Source organism: Heliconius melpomene, chromosome 1 (genome assembly GCF_056956725.1).
Source record: "Heliconius melpomene rosina isolate 202511_hmr_F chromosome 1, ASM5695672v1, whole genome shotgun sequence".
Taxonomy (NCBI): domain Eukaryota; kingdom Metazoa; phylum Arthropoda; class Insecta; order Lepidoptera; family Nymphalidae; genus Heliconius; species Heliconius melpomene.
The window spans coordinates 10,512,984-10,531,986 of record NC_140389.1 but is presented as its reverse complement, the minus strand read 5'-3'; the positions used below and the strand labels follow the sequence as shown (position 1 = coordinate 10,531,986).

The following is a 19,003-nucleotide window of genomic DNA, read 5'->3' as shown; positions in this document are numbered from 1 at the left end:
TCCGTTCTCCACTTTACACGCTAATTCGATGGATTGAACTCAAGGTCGAGCTTTACTTTCCAGGACGAGAAATAAGAATAATACATTTCCTCGAGTTTAGATTAAACCTATTACCATCATGTTTACATTCGAATGCTGCCCCATTACACCACAATTCGAAATTTCGCGCGCGTTGGATTACAGAACCCACCCTTACACTCTATTGAAGCAGACACCATCAATACAGTGTCTATGTTTTCTATAAATATTTCCGATAGTAACTATCAGCAAATATCAGAAGTGCAATAAGAAACTCCCAAATATACCACAATAGAGCCACGAGTAGAGAGTAGAGAGAGAGTATTTTATACAAATACTGTTAATATTTATTTGAAATTATAAACTTTATCGTTTCTTAAAAAATGTATTAAGACCACGCAGTGTGTGCTGTTAATTTTTTTACATTCATTACAGAAAAAAAAAGATATCTTAATCTAATCGCAAAAGTAATTTTCATATACATCCTACATACATATTGAAATGTTGCAAATTTAATATTGTTTAATAACAAGCAAAGCATATTTCAATTTACCCCAACCAAAGTTTGATAGAACCGCAATATGCAATTACAAGTGTTATCTCATCTAACGAATTAACGCGTCGGTCACTGTCTATCTCTTAGGCGATAGAACCTGCATATAACGACTGTGTCAAGGGGTCATCGACTGACTCCCAATCTCTATGACATCAGCTTACTTGCTCTTACAAAATACACTGGATCACGTAACACTGTGAGATTTTAGTGTAACAACACATATACATCTGAAGACCGTAGTAAAATATATTAGTAAATCATTTTTTTTACTTTCAAACATATATATAAATTTAAAAAAAACAGTTACTAACTTGCTTATTAAAGTATGGCAATGATGTATAAATTATTTCGCCAAATTGAATTAGATATAACAAAAAATGTAACACGTAGAAAGATAAGAATTACTAATACTTCTAGTTAAAAAGTAGTAAAAATATGCTGATAAATTTTCTCGACTTGTAATTTTTAAAATTAATATTCATAATCATTATCTTATATACACAACATATTTAGCATACGTATTATGCATTCCGCCACTCAACACGGAATGCGCGTCCCGAATCCGTCGGAAAATGCGGAACAGAGTGTCTTAACATAAGTTTCCCTCTGCCTATCCTGCTGTGTGCGGGATACAGCGTGAAGCTGAAAAAAAACAATGCCTTATCATGTATTTAGTTAAAATTTTTGGATATTATTATCGTTAATGTAATATATATAATAACTGTGGATTTTGACCAATTTATAAATAGATACGAGCTTTTCATAAATTATATAATTATTAATACACAACATTATATAATTATTAATATACAATTATTCGTAGTTAATGATATATTTTTTTATACTTTAATATAAAAAATTAATTGACCGAAAAGCTTTTACAGTTTTTCTACCATTTAATCATTTAAACAACTGTTATTCATGAATTATTTATGAGTGTATATAAATTTTTAAAATATATATTTTTTTGTTATCTATGGAACAGCCATTGCAAATACTATTTAACTAGCGCCTGCTTGTCTCTATAGAAAATGCACCTGCCTTTACATTGCACGTAAGACCAGTTCTTACTTGCCTAGCTGTTTTTGTAATAATAATTTGTATTGAAAGCTTATTAAATGAACAAGTCGAAACTTTACCAAGTGATTATAATTTCCAATAATTTTAATGAAAAAAAAAATATATATTTTATTTACCAACAAGTAATAACTTGTAATATTATACTATTTTGTTATAAGGTGCAATTGGTAATAACAATCACAATTTTATGCTTATAATAGCTGGTATAAGCTTAAACTTGTCAACTATTAATATCGCACCTAAGATATTTTATGTGTAATAAATATGATGTCAAAAAATAAACAACAATCATTAATAAAAATGAGAGAATACCAGAGTCCAAGCCTTAAGGCAAATAATATAATCATAGAACTTAAAAAGTAATCAATCCATTCTCTTTGGCAACGTTGTGTCTTCAATGACTTGTAAAATCTTGAAGCTCTCACCCAACACTTATTATGAAACATTTTTAACGATGTTTGTAACCATAATGTCCATTTGCTTTCAAACTACTAATTTGACAGAACACCCTAATGAAGGTTCTTAATTAAGATATAATTGTTATTTAAGAAAAGTTTTGATCCAGATAATAGCCTTTTATGTATTATCTATGATTTGAAGGACAGAAGCGAAGAGAAATCAGTTGGTTACCTGTTAGATCCTTGTCCGCTTTTAGGGACAACAATCAAATTGTCTAATTATGAGTATATCAAAGTGTTAATCCCTTAAGATTAACCTATCGCATTATAGCAATGTCTTTTCTTAATGTTTCGAAACAGGTATTAATTTGATTATATTTTTTCTTTCAGATTTTCCTGTTTGTTATTTTCATTGTAAGTTTAATCGTATTATATATTAACTGACCGCATCGTCGATGTCTAATTCTGCACGAGAGTTTATAAAGCAGCTTAATTCCGTTCCCCATCTTCCACCCAATTTTGGAGACCATGCATGAACGTGGCCAAGTTTTGTCTACGCGAACGAGCGAGTGATAAAATTTAAATAATTTAAATATAATCATTCTCTCGAGAATCAAAAAATAATAAATAAAAATATCAAATATAGATAATTTTATAAATACAGTATGCCTACACATATTTTGCTACAAAGTAAAAATGTTATTATTTTTATCTGTACTGCAAAATGTTTTGAAACCCCTCAAAGAAAAAAAATGCAATAAAAAAAGAAAATAAAATATATTTATTATTTATTTAAATTAAAATATATTTTAAGGTCAGTCGTGGCGCAGGGACACAAGCGTGTGACTGTAAACGCGACAGTTTGTAGGTTCGATTCCCACTCGAGGAAATAAAATATTTAATATTTTCATTTCTTCGCTCTCGTGTCGAGGCAAAGCGCGGCGTTTAGTTCCGACGATCAACTTTCAATGCCTCCAGAATTATAACACGACAATATGTTGGTATTCATCGGAATCCCAGAAACTGTAACTAAGAATAAGATAGCTGTTTTTCATCTTATACTAAGCCACTCACTTTCGCTCGACCTTGAATTTTATGGGACGACTTATTTTTTATTTTGGTTACATTTGCTTAAATTTTATATTCAACTAATTCACTCGTATCATAAATCGCATTAAAAGATATAAAACATTATTATTTTTTCTATGGTTTATGAAGCGATTGTAATATTTCCGACTATAATTATAATTAATATTGAAACTTATTGCAATATCGATTCTACTATTTTTTGGGTCTTTTTCAATAGACTCCAATGACTTAATTTCAAGCATTTAGTTGTAAAAGTGGTAAATACAGGAGTTGGACATGATTCTAAGATCTTTTTCAAGTGATGGACAGGCAGTTTTTTTCGTTCGTTGGCAGTTTTTTATTTATCTATAAATATTTTATAAAATCTTTAAATTTCATATTATAATATCTTCAAGAAATTCTCACAACTTTCAATCAAACCAGTTTGTTTAGGTTACATCTTATGATTTCTGGATATGTAACAGAGTTTTATACCAGCGTAGTTCAGGCAGAGTGGCAGCGGAAGTAGAAAATAAATAAGTACACAGTAATTGCTTTAAAAATGCAAAACTTTATCTATATTTTTTTATCGAAAATAATTACTAGAAATCTTCAAGCGAATTAATTTTATTAATAATATTAAGCCCATAGTTATTTAAGAGTATTTTATTTAAATTTGCAGAAGTCAAAAATAGTGTTTATATAATTCGCTATCTAAATTCCACGTAATTTGCATAAAAGTTAGATAATCTAGGTTGTGGAAATTTTTCTTGCATCTAACTGTCGCTTAGCATCGACAGATTGGGCTGTTGCTGTGCCTGTCCGTGTGTAGGCAGATCTGTCTCACAATCGCACAACAAGCTTCCATATTTATTTTACCAGTGTCAAGTGACTTACCGGTTTCACACGAGTGGGCCGCTACTGGCTCGTATTCGTATGTTAATTTGAATAGAATGTATTGACATCACACTACTAAAGAGTTCTAATTTTTGCAAGCGTCTTTAAAAGATACGCTTATAATATAAAAAATTAATTTAAATATTATTATTAACAATTACTTTTTAAACCCCAGCCGGGGTTATCTAGTATTTAAAAAAACCAGCTTCACGCTAATAGTATCCCTGCTGTGTGCGGCAGAGGGAACCCTTCTGTTAAGACACTCCGTTCTCCTTACGGACACAGAATTCATATCTAATATTTTGTTTTATTAATAATTTAAAGTCAGCTTGAATACATATATTATCGGCTGGGCGGTGGCAGTTACAGACAAGAATAAATAGTGCCTTAAAGTAAGATACGGTGCAACCTTGAGACGAAGTGGTTTGTTCCGGGTTTGGTCCTGTAGTCGCGACCGGTCGCAACACCTCCGAGTCTGTGCATTCAGCTGCACTCATAAAATTGTGTGTATTTTAATTATGGCTACTTTGTTTATTTATTTATTCAATCAAATCAAATTAAGTAATTCATTTTTTATTGACATCAATCAGTATATTAAAATCAATATTTTTTATGTATAAATATAAAATTAAATCAGCTTCACGCTGTATCCCGCATACAGCAGGGTAGGCAGAGGGAACCTAGTGTTAACACACTTCGTTCCCCACTTTCTGCCGAATTCTGGAGGCATGACAATAAATATTTCACTTCCTCGAGTGGGGATCGAACCGACAACTATAACTTATATATTCTCTACATTTACAATACATAAAACACTATTCTTGATATAATAACCCTTAGTGAATTGCAAAGAAAGATGGGAGAAAATAAAGCTTCGCAAATATATATAATTTGAATATTTAATATAATTATACTTTTATAACGTGAAACTAATAAAAAATAAATATTCTTTGTATAACAAGTCATCAGATATGTCCTTGCAAATATTTTAACTGGTTTGTATAGCACCTCGTTGTCCGCTGCGAGCTACGAGAGAACGAATCTTACATTATTGTTGCAACGGTCGACGAATTCATAAAAAATAATACAAGTTTTATATTTATATTTATAGTTTTACCAACATGACTTATCATGGTCATATTGGTAATTTGATTTAATAATTTATAATATGTAAACCTTATCATACATCGCAGAAATTAATAAATAAACTATATCATAGGTGTTTAATAACAGATTAAATAAATATATCTATCTATACGCGTTAATCTCAGGAAATTGAAAGATTATTTTAGAGTTGGATTTTCCATCTATTGAGAAAAATAACAAGCTGTATTATAACCATTTACACTCATCCTTCATTTTATGTAATCTACCTACTGTAAATCTACGTAGAATTACAGAAAATAACACAGAATATAAAACAATATATATTCTGTGTTATTTTCTGTATTCCCAACTTTTTTTGCTTAAACTTATGCTTAAACTTGAAGAATAGAGGCAGTCCTTAATACTGAACTATACAATCCGGAGCATAATATGTATTTATATATTGTATAAAAAAGTTGCAAGCTATTACTTTTTTAACTTCACGCTACATTCTGCACACATAACATAGTGGCAGAGGTAACCTAGGAACCTAGTCTTAAGATACTCCGTTCCCATTAAAACATTTGTTTCCCACTTTCTGCCGAATTCTGAAGGCATGGGGTGTTGAATGGCGGAACTCAACACCACGCTTTGCCTCCAGAATTCGGCGGAAAGTGGAGAACGCAAATAAGTGGCTTGGCATTAGATTCCCCGGGTTCTCTTTGCCTACCCTGCTTTATGCGGGGTACATGTGCTGCAATAATATTTAATTTGTATTTAACTATTTTTTTTCTTTGCATATTTATTAAACTGTTTGAGTATATTTAGTTACACTTTATTGATACATGTCTGAATATATTGAAATATAAAGTGTAGTTAAATAAAAATACAAATACTTTCTAAAATATTTTATTAAGTTTTTGCGACATTTTATAATGGGTTAAACAATAAATAAGGCAATCACGTGGTGTTGACGCTACTGTTAACAATTATCTTATACGAGTAATATCATTTAAGCAGAAAGCATGAGATATACAGACTAAAATTTATTTAATAATCTTTGGAAATACATAAACTTATGCATCACTTGTTATATCTATATTTGACTGAGATTATGGAACATCACTTGACTCATCAATTTCTCTAATATCTTCATCTGGTATTGGACTAGTTTCTTCTACTTCAGTCTCGTTTTCATTCATCTGTGCATTATCATTAGCAGTATCGCTAGACTCACAAATGACGTTACTTGTATCAGGTACATTTTGCGCATTTATATTAGGTACATTTATAGTTATTACTTCGTTTTCATTTTCTTTTAATGATTCGGGCACCTTATTCACTTCCAATGGTCTAAATATTTCTTGAAGTGATGATACTTTTTTTTCTGTAGGAATTATCCTATTAAGATAAACCAAAATATCCGATAATGAAACGATTCCTACGAGTTTATCTTCCCTATTTACTAATAATAGTCGATGACTTTCAGTTCTCACTATAATTTCTAAGGCCTCGTATAAGGTAATACTTGATGAACATTTTTGCAGCTTTTCCTCCCAGTCTTTCTTTTTATCTCGCACGTCACCTACTGTTAGTGACAGATTTAAATATAATTTCTCACTAACTAAATTCAGTACTTCGTATTTTGCATAAACGTTAATCAGGACGCCATTTTCATCTAGTACGGGTAAAGCTGAAATATCTTTATCTAATAAAAGCCGAAAAGCTTCTTTGATAGTTGTACTGTCTGTAATAGATATAATGTCTTCAAATGTACCGATTTTCAAATCTAAAAGCTTTTTATGGAAAAACGTCAATTCTGGAAACTCGTTTAGATATACAAACAAAAACCGTAAAATTCTTTTGTGAGATAGTATATATAACACGTCTCCATTTATAGGGTCTATCATTAAAAGGCGATGAACTCTGTTCTTATTCAATAAATTAATAGCATCATGCAATGATTGATCAGGTCCGATGCTACATAAAGGCTTCCGTGTAGGCTTTAAAAGTTTGTTCCAATTATGCAGAGTATGTTTTTCTAAATCATCCATTGGCAAATTTTCATTATCAAGATGTAGAAGTATTCTTATAAAATCGGTAACCGTAATCATCCCGACTAATGATTTTTTGTGAGCATCCCACAAGGGCGCCGACCGAATGCCATGTGAAACCAAAGTCGGAAACGTTTTTCTTACTGTAAATTGTGTATCGAATATTATAACTTTTGCAGACTTAGGTAAAATCTCGTAACATTTATGATACTTAAAAAAATTTAAAAGTAGCCGCGTTTTATCTCTTCCACCTAACGAAATTTGCACAATAGACAAGTATGGGTCATATTTAGGAAGTCCCCGAACTTCTCTAAATAATTGCTTAGCCTGCACTGGATCTAAAGAAGCATAAGAATTTTTATGGTATGTTGGTGAAGTAGTTCCAATTGATGATCGTCGCACTGGTTTACTGCTCTTTTTCTTTGTTGTGTTAGAAGTATTTTGATCTGTATGTGTTTGTGGCTTGCTCTTAAACATATGCATTACTTTATCCAGCGTGCTAGACTTTTTAGACCCTGGGACTCCTGTCACTGTATAGTAATAATTCTTATGAGAATCTTTAGATTCTGGGACGAGTTGTTCCTCTTTAGACATTTCTGGAGCTTCAACAGACTTTGCTGCACCACCAAGAGCACCTCTAACATTTTCCAGGAGTGATTGATGTTTCTTTGAGTCACTTTTCCGTCTTATGCGAAATATATCAAAAATAGAGCTTCGAGGGCTAGATGACGTTCCGTGAAATGTCTCATATTCTTTTTTATTGGTTCCTCTCGGTTCCCTCTCAGCACTTGACGGCCTAGATATTTCTGCAGATCTATCTTTAAAAATCGATCTGACATGAGGTCTTTGTGATTCAATACCGCGGGTCCCGAAATGAATTGTATGTACATTACTTTGCGGTAATTGTTCAGCTGGAACATTTCGGTTATCCGAAGATGTCAATGTTGTAACTACGAATTTTTTCCTTTGACCTACAACTGTCTGACTCTCACTTGGTCCTTCCGACTGGTTTTTCTTTTTCTTATTTCTATGCTTAGATTTACCATGTTTGCTTGATGAGTCGGACGATGCAGCTTCATTTTCTAATATTGGATCCATAGTAAATAAAAATATTTATTTTTTTACATTTACCATAATTCTACAGAAGTATCGTTGCTACCTGTAAAATAGAAAATTCTTATTAGTAAAAGCTTTATTTTAATTCATCTACTTGAATATGGATTTCTAGTAAAGTCTAATGAATTGATCACTAAACTTAAATTAGAATAAGTTTTCAAGGTTATATGGTTGCTAAGCAACATTGTGAAGTTTACTGCGTCAATTTTAATGCACCATTCTTGATTTAATATATTATCTTATTAGCATTGAAAATCACGTAATCCACAATCATTTGCAATATCCACAATTAAAATAACAAAAGAAAACTATGAAAGACAGAAAATTTTAAAGGCAATTGAATCACATGTGATAACCGGTTCACTAATCAATACTTAGGAAGCGAAATGGTGAGGCAAACAGTACTATTACGTAAACACTTATCATACCTGTTTTCAACTGATACAATATATCCAAAGTTGCGATAACCATGGTCTAGGCCTTTGCTATTTAAATAGAAACTAACAAAAATAATTATTATTTTAGTATCATCGCGAGTAATTCACGGTGACTGTGAATGAACCGCCATGTTGTTATTTAGCGGAATAGTAGTAACGCCATCTGATGACGGGTTGCGAGAATTAGGGAAAGCATCAGTATTGGCGGGGAAAACCTTTGGCACAGTATCGTGTTCCCTAAAATAGCACAGAGATGTCATGACCAATTTACAAAATTTCTAAGTAAATATTATAGCTATTTTCTTTTAAAATTATACTTTATGTAAAAAATATAAATATTTATATATACAGTACTCTAATGTAACATGCAGTGGATCATTAAGGCGTAATAAAATTAAAGGACGTTTTAATTACTTGCGATTGTGTTGCCTTATAAAAAAAATCAAATGTTGATTTAATATAATACCCAAACGAATTGTTCAGTTAAATAAATGTCTAAATATATAATTTTAAAATTTTATTTAATATTCAAATACGCATGCGCAAAAACAATGACGTACTATTTCGTCATACATCCGTGACGTATCAATGCGGGGGCGAGAGATAAACGATGACGTCACGTAATGGGGATGGGGGGATGCAAAATCAATAGTCTCCCGGTTGAACAATATTCGGTCCAGTGACGCTCGATTAATGGCGCTATGCCATGGGAGAGACGGCCTTTCAATCAGCTACGGGTCGGTAGATCACGTGTTCGATCCACTTACTTGCACTATGCATGTTGAATACACAGGTCAGCCGCTCGTCAAAGAGTTAATAAGTTGTGACATTCTTATGTCAAATCATTGACCCGTGACGGATCAATGAATTTTAATTTTTTTCTCCCACGCTATTGTTTATTATCAAGTTACCTATTTAAGACATAATGTGCAATGCTTATATTTATTAAATACGTAACTCAATATTGGCTGTGTTGTGACTAACACACTTTATATGTACTTTTATTTTATACATCCGCCAGCTGCATGCAACAAATAAATTCTTTCATAAATACAATATGTATTACATTTTTAATTTTTATGTATATTTGTCTATATGTTGTATTAATTAGCATTCTAAAATTCAGATCTACAGTATAATATGGTATGGTAAATATTGAAGTAATTTTCACTTTGATATATTTTATATTCTTTCTATCTAATATCTAATGTACATATATCGTCCAATACTTCACTAAAACTGATGTTGTGTGCATTAGTTTTTGTCATTGTCACCTCAAAATCGCAGCTTTAATAAGTACTTAATCCTGACATGTTGTCGCCAAACAACGCTTAAGTGACACCACTTATCTATGAAGCAGGTGACGATAAGATAAAATTCATTTTCGTCTCGTTGAAATATACTTAAGCAGATATATTTTAAGTGGGTAGATCAACTAGGTATCAGCTTTGCTAGATGTCCCGATAATTAAATGTTCCGATCGGGACAGGCCTTGTCCCGCTTTTGGCGGATTATTCCACGTACCATGAAAAATCTTTTTTAATTACTTTAAGATTTTAATTAGTTATTAATAATTTCATAGAAATATAAATAAGTATATACTTAACTGCCTTACATATGGTAAACCAAAACAAAATAGTTTAAGCATAGTGACGTTTGTCTATTCAAAAAAAACATTTTATATTGATATCTATCACAATTGGAAGCTTTATTTAAAAATTTAATAAATGGATATATAATAAATCAATAATTATTAAACATTTTTGTCTCGCTTTTTTACGTAAAATGTTCAAATTCCCGCTTTTCACCTACAAAAAATCTGGCAACGCTGGTACGTACATAATTGGGTATTTTTTTATTGCTTTTTTTTTAATTTTAAACAAACCGAACATGAGAAAAGTGTCATAAATTATTATTTAATATTATTCTATAAAATCGATGTGTATTTTACCTCTTTAATTTTATCACTAAATGGACGGCCACGGCCACGGTTCACGGCCATTTTAGATAATCATATAATAAAATAAATAGGTTAAAGATTTGTATGTACTTAGTACTTACCTACATGATAATGACTTCTAATTACTTAAGTAATAAAATAAGCAATAATGAAAAGTAATGCATGACATTTCATTATTGCTTATTTTATTACCTAATGCCGATTTTGATGATGCGGTAAGAATATTAAAAAATTGTATTATTTTTGTAAAACTGAACTATTCGCATAAAAACAATATTTACTTGATTTAATATTAAACTACCTTCATTATGCCTATCTTATTAGTTGAGTATATTTAGTACATACTACACATGCATGTACCAATATGCCTATTAGCATTACAAAGTTATTCCTAAGGAGTTCGTTAATGTTTCATTACAATTAATGTACATACGTATGTAGAATGAAATATATTTAGAAACATATCATTGGCTGTTACAAAAATATCTTATCTTTGATTTTTATTGTTATGCATTTAAGATATTGATTGTTACGGCAATCACTGCCTGCCCTCAATCTTCATATTCGGTATTATTATTAGTTGATTCACAAGGTCAGCGATGTACTCGTACTTTAACATATAAAATGCTGATTAGCTAGCATTTACTTATAACACAAAGAACCTAAAAGTAACTAAAATAGTAGTGTTAAACGAGTTAATTAATATTATTAATTAACTTATATATAATGTTCGTAGTATATTAGGTTTAACAAAATTAAGCAATTTGTTTGTTTATTATAAGAAACATCTAGATCGTATTGCATGACCATTTCGGCATAATAAAACATCACAAAATTACCATCAAACATAATGAGCAATCCAAATGCTGGGCATATTATATTTAAACATAACCTCAAAATATTCCAAATGAGCGTGGCCATGTCTACTTACAATAAGAGAACAATCCGAACCCCTTTCGCACCGACTATTTGTGAACACCACGCACACATGCACTCGACATATGCATAATGCATCCGTCCTAGCGATAGACTCGCGTACGATAGTATTAACTGTCACCAGTCAGCAGTCAGCAATCACAGGTTATTTCACAGAGGGAACGCGCGGTCGTTGTATAACGAAACCGGGATAGTTATACATGAAAACACTGTTTTGCGTGTACTGACCGCCATTACCAATTAGTACAATTTACAAACACACCTAATGTCCAGACATATGCAATGACAGCATCGAAACAAGTCGCGTTCACGTAATAATTCTCTCGCGGGCCGCTGATGCCGCTGCGTTCGCGCTCAAATATGAGTCGCACGCACACAGCCGCACGTCGTGTACGTATTACACATCCATACGCACACTGGTGTTACAGATGGGTATCAAATATAGATGACGCGGTAGCTTTGACTGTACAATATACGTAAGCGCGATAAATCGCTTATCTAAGTTATCTTACACTGTTTGCTTTAACCATGAGTCTATATTAAATTAAAATAATATTTATTTTGTAAATTAAGTAGCTGTTATATTTTTCATACTACATAGGTACTATAAAAAGATGAAACAATATCTTAACGATCAAAAAAGTCAACTAATGGCATTTAACTTGATTTGTGTCCGTTCATAATATGCCATTGCGCCGGCCTGCGCCCACTTATGACTTTAGAGAAATGCAATATTTACAAAAAAAAAAGTAATATTTATTTATATTCTGCTCTTATATAAATAAAAATAAATTAAGCTACTCATGAAGTCATGATAAACTTCATGTGTTTTACTCATCTAGCATACAACAATTAAAGTTTAAGTGTAAATCAGACTCGCCCACCGTGTGTTCCGTACCAATTTCAGGACTGTGACATACAGTCCTGAAATTGGACAAGAACAAAACAGTTTGCGCCCATTTGTATAAAAATAACTACAGTTACATTTTTTTCTATAAAATACCAATTCATTTTCACTTTTCGGCTCAACTTCTCGCCTTCACCTTAAATACTTCCGGCTCTCCTATATCTATGGTTATACCCTGGTGAACTCTGGCTCGTCGTTATAATATAAAAATATATTCTTTTATTTACTAGCGACGTCAAATCAGAAAAAAGAACATACAAAATAGACATCGGAAAAAACGCGAATATATTGCTGCGCTTGAATTGTTATGCAAACTAAATATAGTTGGATATTATTATTATTTATATAGTAGTCTGTAATAATAATATCCAACTATTTATATATGTTAATCAGTTCAGTAAACTAGTTATTTGTATTAATATCTTTTTGGTGTCGCGGCGTTAAGTTCCGCCAGTCAGTATATAATTTCTAGAATATGGGTGGACAGTCGAGAGCGAAATTAAGTTCCGCCACTCAATACGCACTGCCTCCAGAATTCGGCGGAAAGTGAGGAAGAGTGTCTTAACAATAAGTTCACTCTACCTACCCTGCTATGTGCGGGCGAGCGCATCATACAGTGTGAAGATGATAAAAAAATTATACATATATAATCTTAATAAATTCAAAACACTATAATTATTAAAAAAAAACTATTTCTCTGATATTCTTTTTATAAAATAGACAAGGCAAACGTACGAGTCATGTGATGGTAAGTATCACCGCCGCCCACGACTCCGTGTAACACCAGAGGAGCTGCAGGTGCGTTGCCTTGAGATATACGCGCTTTTTAGAGGTGGTTACGTGCTATTAATCCGGAAATACTGCAGCAGGAAGGTCATTACATGGTTTTGTGGTGCGTAAATGGAGCTACCAGGTCTAACACTATCCCAAAATACTCCCAATGATCTCCGATACTCACAATCGGAACGAACAGCGAGGAAGCGAAAGTGTCTAGTCTAGCATTTCATAGATTGGTTGGTCCATAATGATGCTAACTGCTCTACGTTGAATATGATCAAATTATAAATGTGCAATTACAATAACAAGAACAAACACAAGTTACAACTGACTATATAGCTAAAGCTTAAAAGCTCGCATCTAAACTTAACTATTACAGTTATTATAATAAGTATATTTAAAACTGAAATGGCTTACACTAAATCATATTACAAAAAAGAAATCGAAGCCTAATAAGCCATAATCAATTATATATTATTACTATTATTTATTTTTGTCCTGGATTGCTTAGAAATTTTGACCCCATGCACACTGTCAGACATATATAACCTATTCGATCCCAACTTTGACAGCTGAGCAAATCTCATACCGGTGAGCCGGAGTCGCGACGACATCGATTATAAGTAAAATTAGAATAACTGGACGTTTGCCCGCCGAGCGAGCAGCAAATAGTACTAGGGCATGCGACCACTCGCAACACCCGTAAATATGTGCAACATGCTGAATGCGGACACGCCGCGCCATCGCGGTAGAAACATCCTATTGATATTATTAATCGTTATGCCAATATTCACAAATTTAAAAAATATATATTATATATATTTATTGAATTATTACAGGCATTCATTATATTGCTTAAATACATTGTACATTTTTTTTTCATCTTCACGATGTATCCCGAATGCAGCAGGGTAGGCAGAGGGAGCCTATAGCCTAAGACATTCCGCTCCCCACTCGACGCATTCCGGAGGAATTGCGTGATGCCATGCCGTGGACATTAGAGTGATGGAACACAACACCGCACTTTGCCTCGACACCAGAGCGAAGGAAAATATTAGATATTTCATTTCCTTGAGTGTGAATCGAACCCACGCTTGTGCCTCTGCACCACGACTGGGCTCAATATGCTTATATACTTTGCAATAATTATTAAGGTACCGTTAAGGTAATAAACTAAGTATGTAAAGAAAGCTCACGTGTAATCGACTATGAAAATTAATGACGAGTTCCCCACCGCGTAGGCGTTGCTTCAACACATCGATTAGACCGTTGCGTATGCCTACGTAACGAACGAATCATATACCACTAGCTTATATAAGCTTTGGAATAAATGGAACGTGAAATTTACTGAATGCTGTGATCATCCTCATAAAAGACCAGTGTTTGTATTTACTTTAAGTTCATTAATAATAAAAAAAATAGTCTATGCTTTTATTTTTATATTGCGTGATATTAAGTTTATTTTGCAAAATATCTACGGAACTAATACGTACATGTATGTTACATTATAATTGAACTTCTAAACTGCAATTTTGTAGAGAAGACTAAAATATATACCTGAATATATAAAGCTTATAAAGTAGGTTGTTGTGGTAGTTATAGGGGCATTAAGCTTATGAGTCATACCATGAAGCTCTTCGAGCGCATGATCGACTTCAGGCTCCGCCGAGAGTGTACTATCTCTGAGTCTCAATATGGATTTCAGCCAGGATCGGGCACCATGGACGCCATTTTCGCCCTCAGAACTTTGATGGAGGCATACAGGGAAAAAAGGAGAGCTCTGCATGTGGCCTTTTTAGATCTGCAGAAGGCCTTTGACTGTGTGCCTCGTCAGTGTATCTGGTGGGCATTGCGATCCAAAGGGATCCCTGAGGCCTATATTGAGATTATCAGAGACATGTACCACGATTCCGCTTCTATGGTAAGGACTGCTGTTGGCGACACTAGACCCTTCCCGATTACAGTGGGGGTTCACCAGGGCTCGGCTCTTAGTCCGTTCTTATTCAATGTAGTGCTCGATATTGTCTCGGCTCACATCCAGGACCAGCCTCCATGGCTGATGATGTATGCCGACGACATAGCACTCATTGCCGAGAACCGACTGACGCTGGAGCGTAAAGTTAACCTCTGGAAGGGTACGCTTGAGAACGGCGGTCTTAAACTAAATGTGTCGAAGACAGAGTACATGGCCTGCGGGAGCCGGGACTCGAGCACGATCCTTATAGGTCCTGAGCCAGCCGTTAAGTCGGAGAAGTTCAGGTACCTTGGATCCGTTATGCACGAGTCTGGAGGCATCGATCACGATGTCCAAGGGCGGATAAGCGCTGCCTGGGCCAAATGGCGGGAGGTCACTGGTGTGGTCTGCGACCGCAGAATACCGCCCAAGCTCAAGGGGCTGATATACAAGAGCATCATTCGACCGGTTCTTTTATACGGCAGCGAATGTTGGCCGGCACTATCTCGGCACACTCAGGAGCTTCACGTCACGGAAATGAAGATGCTGAGGTGGATGTGCGGCGTAACGCGGTCTGACCGCATACGCAACACATTCATTCGAGGTAGTCTTGGGGTCCGTGACGTAGCGGATAAGCTCCAAGAGCGTCGTCTGAGATGGTTTGGCCACGTTACGCGCCGGCCTAAGAACTATGTCGGATGCAAGTGCCTTGCTATATCAGTTCCTGGAGTGAGACCTCCTGGACGCCCAAGGAAGCGCTGGCTGGATGTCGTGATGCAGGACATGAGAGCCAATGGTCTAACCACCGAGGACGCAAAAGACCGTGCAAAGTGGACTAGTTTGAGTAGGAGGGCAGACCCTGGCAATAGCCGGGATTAATGCCAGGAGGAAGAAGAAGATAAAGCTTATAAAAGCTTTCCTGATATAAAATAAATTAAAAATAACTACACCAGAACGATTTTATGAAGGTTTAAATTGCAACAGTATTAGCAAACAGGAAATTATATTCCTATCTTCAATATATTCGTACATATATTGAACTGATGCTAACCTAACGTAATAGGTTATATTAATTGGACTTTATTTTTATTAGGTCGTTAATTCGTGTAGCTATAATCTTATATCATTTTTCAATGTCTAATTAAACATTATTTTCTTTGTATCTAATAGTTTATAAGTGATGGGGAGCTTAAATATAGTTTTGATATTTTTTTTATTGTTATTCCACGAAAACGTATATATTTTTTAATGTAGCGTGATTGAACCCGCACCTCTTGGAAATCATTCGTTTCTAAGTTTGGAATAACATTTTAAAAATGTCAAAAATATTTAATAATAAATAGCATTCTCTCTTGCCAAAGATAATTTTAAGCAACTATCTTTGCTAACAACAAATAAGTTGTAATAAGCGTATAAGGATTTCGGCGTAGCTTGGCGACGGAGCTTGGGTGATAAGAGGAGCGAGTTCAAATTCCACTTTTACACGTTTTCTAAAAAAGTGAAAAATATGTAGTTACTTTTCAAAAAATCATTTCAAATATATGGTCAAATATAAGCCTCAGTAACCAACGGTAGGTTAGTTTAAAAAACATGGTTTAATAAATTGGAGACAATTTTTTTTATGCTGTTAATATGTAGTTATATGTTTTTTTTTGGTATCGCCAAATCTTACCTGATCTTTTCATGTTAAAGTAAATATTTATACTTTTGATTATTTCAAGAAAATACCTTGTCAATAGTTTTTTTGGAAAATAATAAAAAAATATTATTGTACTTATAAAGTTACCACAGACAACGTAGTAGCTACATTCGACAACTTAGTTAATATAATTTTCTCACAACAACAAATTAATTTATCTGTTAATTGCATATAGATATTATATTTAGCTCTAATTTATTCAAAAACAACGATGATTTAGTATCCTTCCGCCTTGTAATATTTCAAATACCTCAATGCCATTCATAAGTCTCACATATTACCTTAGAAGGTATTTACCAAATGAGTCACTGAATCAATTAAAATAACTAATATTTATCATTAGTGTTGAGTAAGTATTATAAACACCAGTAGACAAATATTTTTTAAATGTCGAAAATATTAAATGAAATTCCTAAGTTCATCAGCACTGAACTATATGCCTATGTATCTGTTTCGAACTATTATCTAACGTAATATCACTTTCTTCTTTAATATTATTTTTTGAGAATTTAAAGTTATATATAAAGCGAATAATTTCATGAATATATCCATATTTTGTAAGCTAATTGTTTAGAACTTAAATTCGAAGTATTCCTCAGTATTTCCTTTACCATGAGAATGTGTGTGAGTTTTTTGCTGGTTAGCTCTACATTTTAAAGACAAAACTATGCGATAAAATAAATGGGTCAATTTATGACAAAATCCCAGCTTATAACAATATAAGGAGCTCTAATATAACAGTATTATATTTATTTTAAATCATCAATTCTTGAGGCATTGCGTGTTGGTTGGCGGACCTCAACGGCGCGCTTTACCTCGACACCAGAGCGAAAACATACATTTTAAATAAATATTTCATTTCCTCGAGTGGGATCGAACCCATAGCCAGTCGCATTTACAGTTACACAGTTTAATGTAAAATTATGAACCACGAACATTATTAATAGATAATACTATGAATATAACAACAATCGTATATTATAATGTATTATTATTTGTAAATTAAATAAATAAATTCATAAAAATCCAATACAGGCATTAATATATCAAGTCTACCCAATATAGTCGGAACCCGTTCGATAGGTCATGGTCTCTACAAAAAGACAAACAATCTCTAGAAATAGGATATTGCTTAGGTTTGGTATCCCTTGAGGCCTTTTAATCCTTATAATAATTTAAATAATTCCAATACTTGTACCTGTATTTCAATAAGTTATTTTAGTTTTCTATTTATAAATCACATTAAAATAAGCATGAATAACTCTGCTTTATTATATACCTACTAATAAGTCTAAAGCTTAGATCTGATAGTACGTTAAAGGATCTTACTTACTAGTTAAATATTGACAGCTAGTATAGGTCACGGCAGCCGCAATTTGTTTGCATGTCATATTAGATATATTTGTATAATACAGATTTTTATCTTGACACATCTCTTGGCTTTAGCCAAGTTGATATTTCTCTCTGTGTTCTTACATGGCCAAACACTCAGTCATCAAAAAAATGAGAAAAACAGTCCTTGGTCCAGCATAAGTTCTAACACAGTTAAGCGTTATGGGATACTCAAATTTTTGTAGTACCCACATTACATTATTATAAGTTCCAATCCTAATTGACGCAATGTAGCCCAAATATCTAATATTTTTTTATGGAAAAGACAAGGCAAACGAGGATACGGGTCACCTGATGATAAGAGATCACCGTCGCCCACGAGCCCGTTTAACACTATAGTAGCTACAGGGGCGTTGCCGGCCTTTAAAGTAGAGATAGACACGCTTTTTAAAGGTACCCACCCAGGTCGTATTGACCTGGAAACACTGCTGCATGTAGGTCATTCCACAGTTGCGTTGGGCGTAGAAGAAAGTTCCTGCAAAACCATACACAGTAGTGGAGTGCCACAGATGATGACGATGATATTAGAGCTTGCGACGTACTATGCGGTTAGAAAAGCGTTACGGAAGGTACCAGGTCAAACAGTTCCCCAGAACAGTCCCAATAATCAATGCGGTAGAGAACGCAGCAGCGAGGAAACACCCCTACGCAAAGCCAATGTCCTACGA

General features: G+C 33.5%; 1 protein-coding gene across 2 annotated transcripts; it reads right to left on the bottom strand.

The window, feature by feature from the left end:
* Positions 1 to 5,996: 5,996 nt before the first annotated feature.
* LOC146541375 (uncharacterized) lies at positions 5,997 to 11,948 on the bottom strand. Of its 2 annotated transcripts, none has more exons than XM_085207908.1 (2): positions 11,602 to 11,948; positions 5,997 to 8,316 (listed from the first exon to the last, which is right to left on the bottom strand). In XM_085207908.1, the coding sequence occupies exon 2, from the start codon at positions 8,253 to 8,255 to the stop codon at positions 6,216 to 6,218; it is 2,040 nt and encodes a 679-aa protein (XP_085064034.1). In that variant the 5' UTR covers positions 8,256 to 8,316; positions 11,602 to 11,948; the 3' UTR covers positions 5,997 to 6,215. The 2 variants fall into 2 exon arrangements, with proteins under 2 accessions (XP_085064034.1, XP_085064041.1); XM_085207915.1 differs by lacking the exon at positions 11,602 to 11,948 and adding an exon at positions 8,702 to 8,860.
* Between the last annotated feature and the right edge of the window lie 7,055 nt (positions 11,949 to 19,003).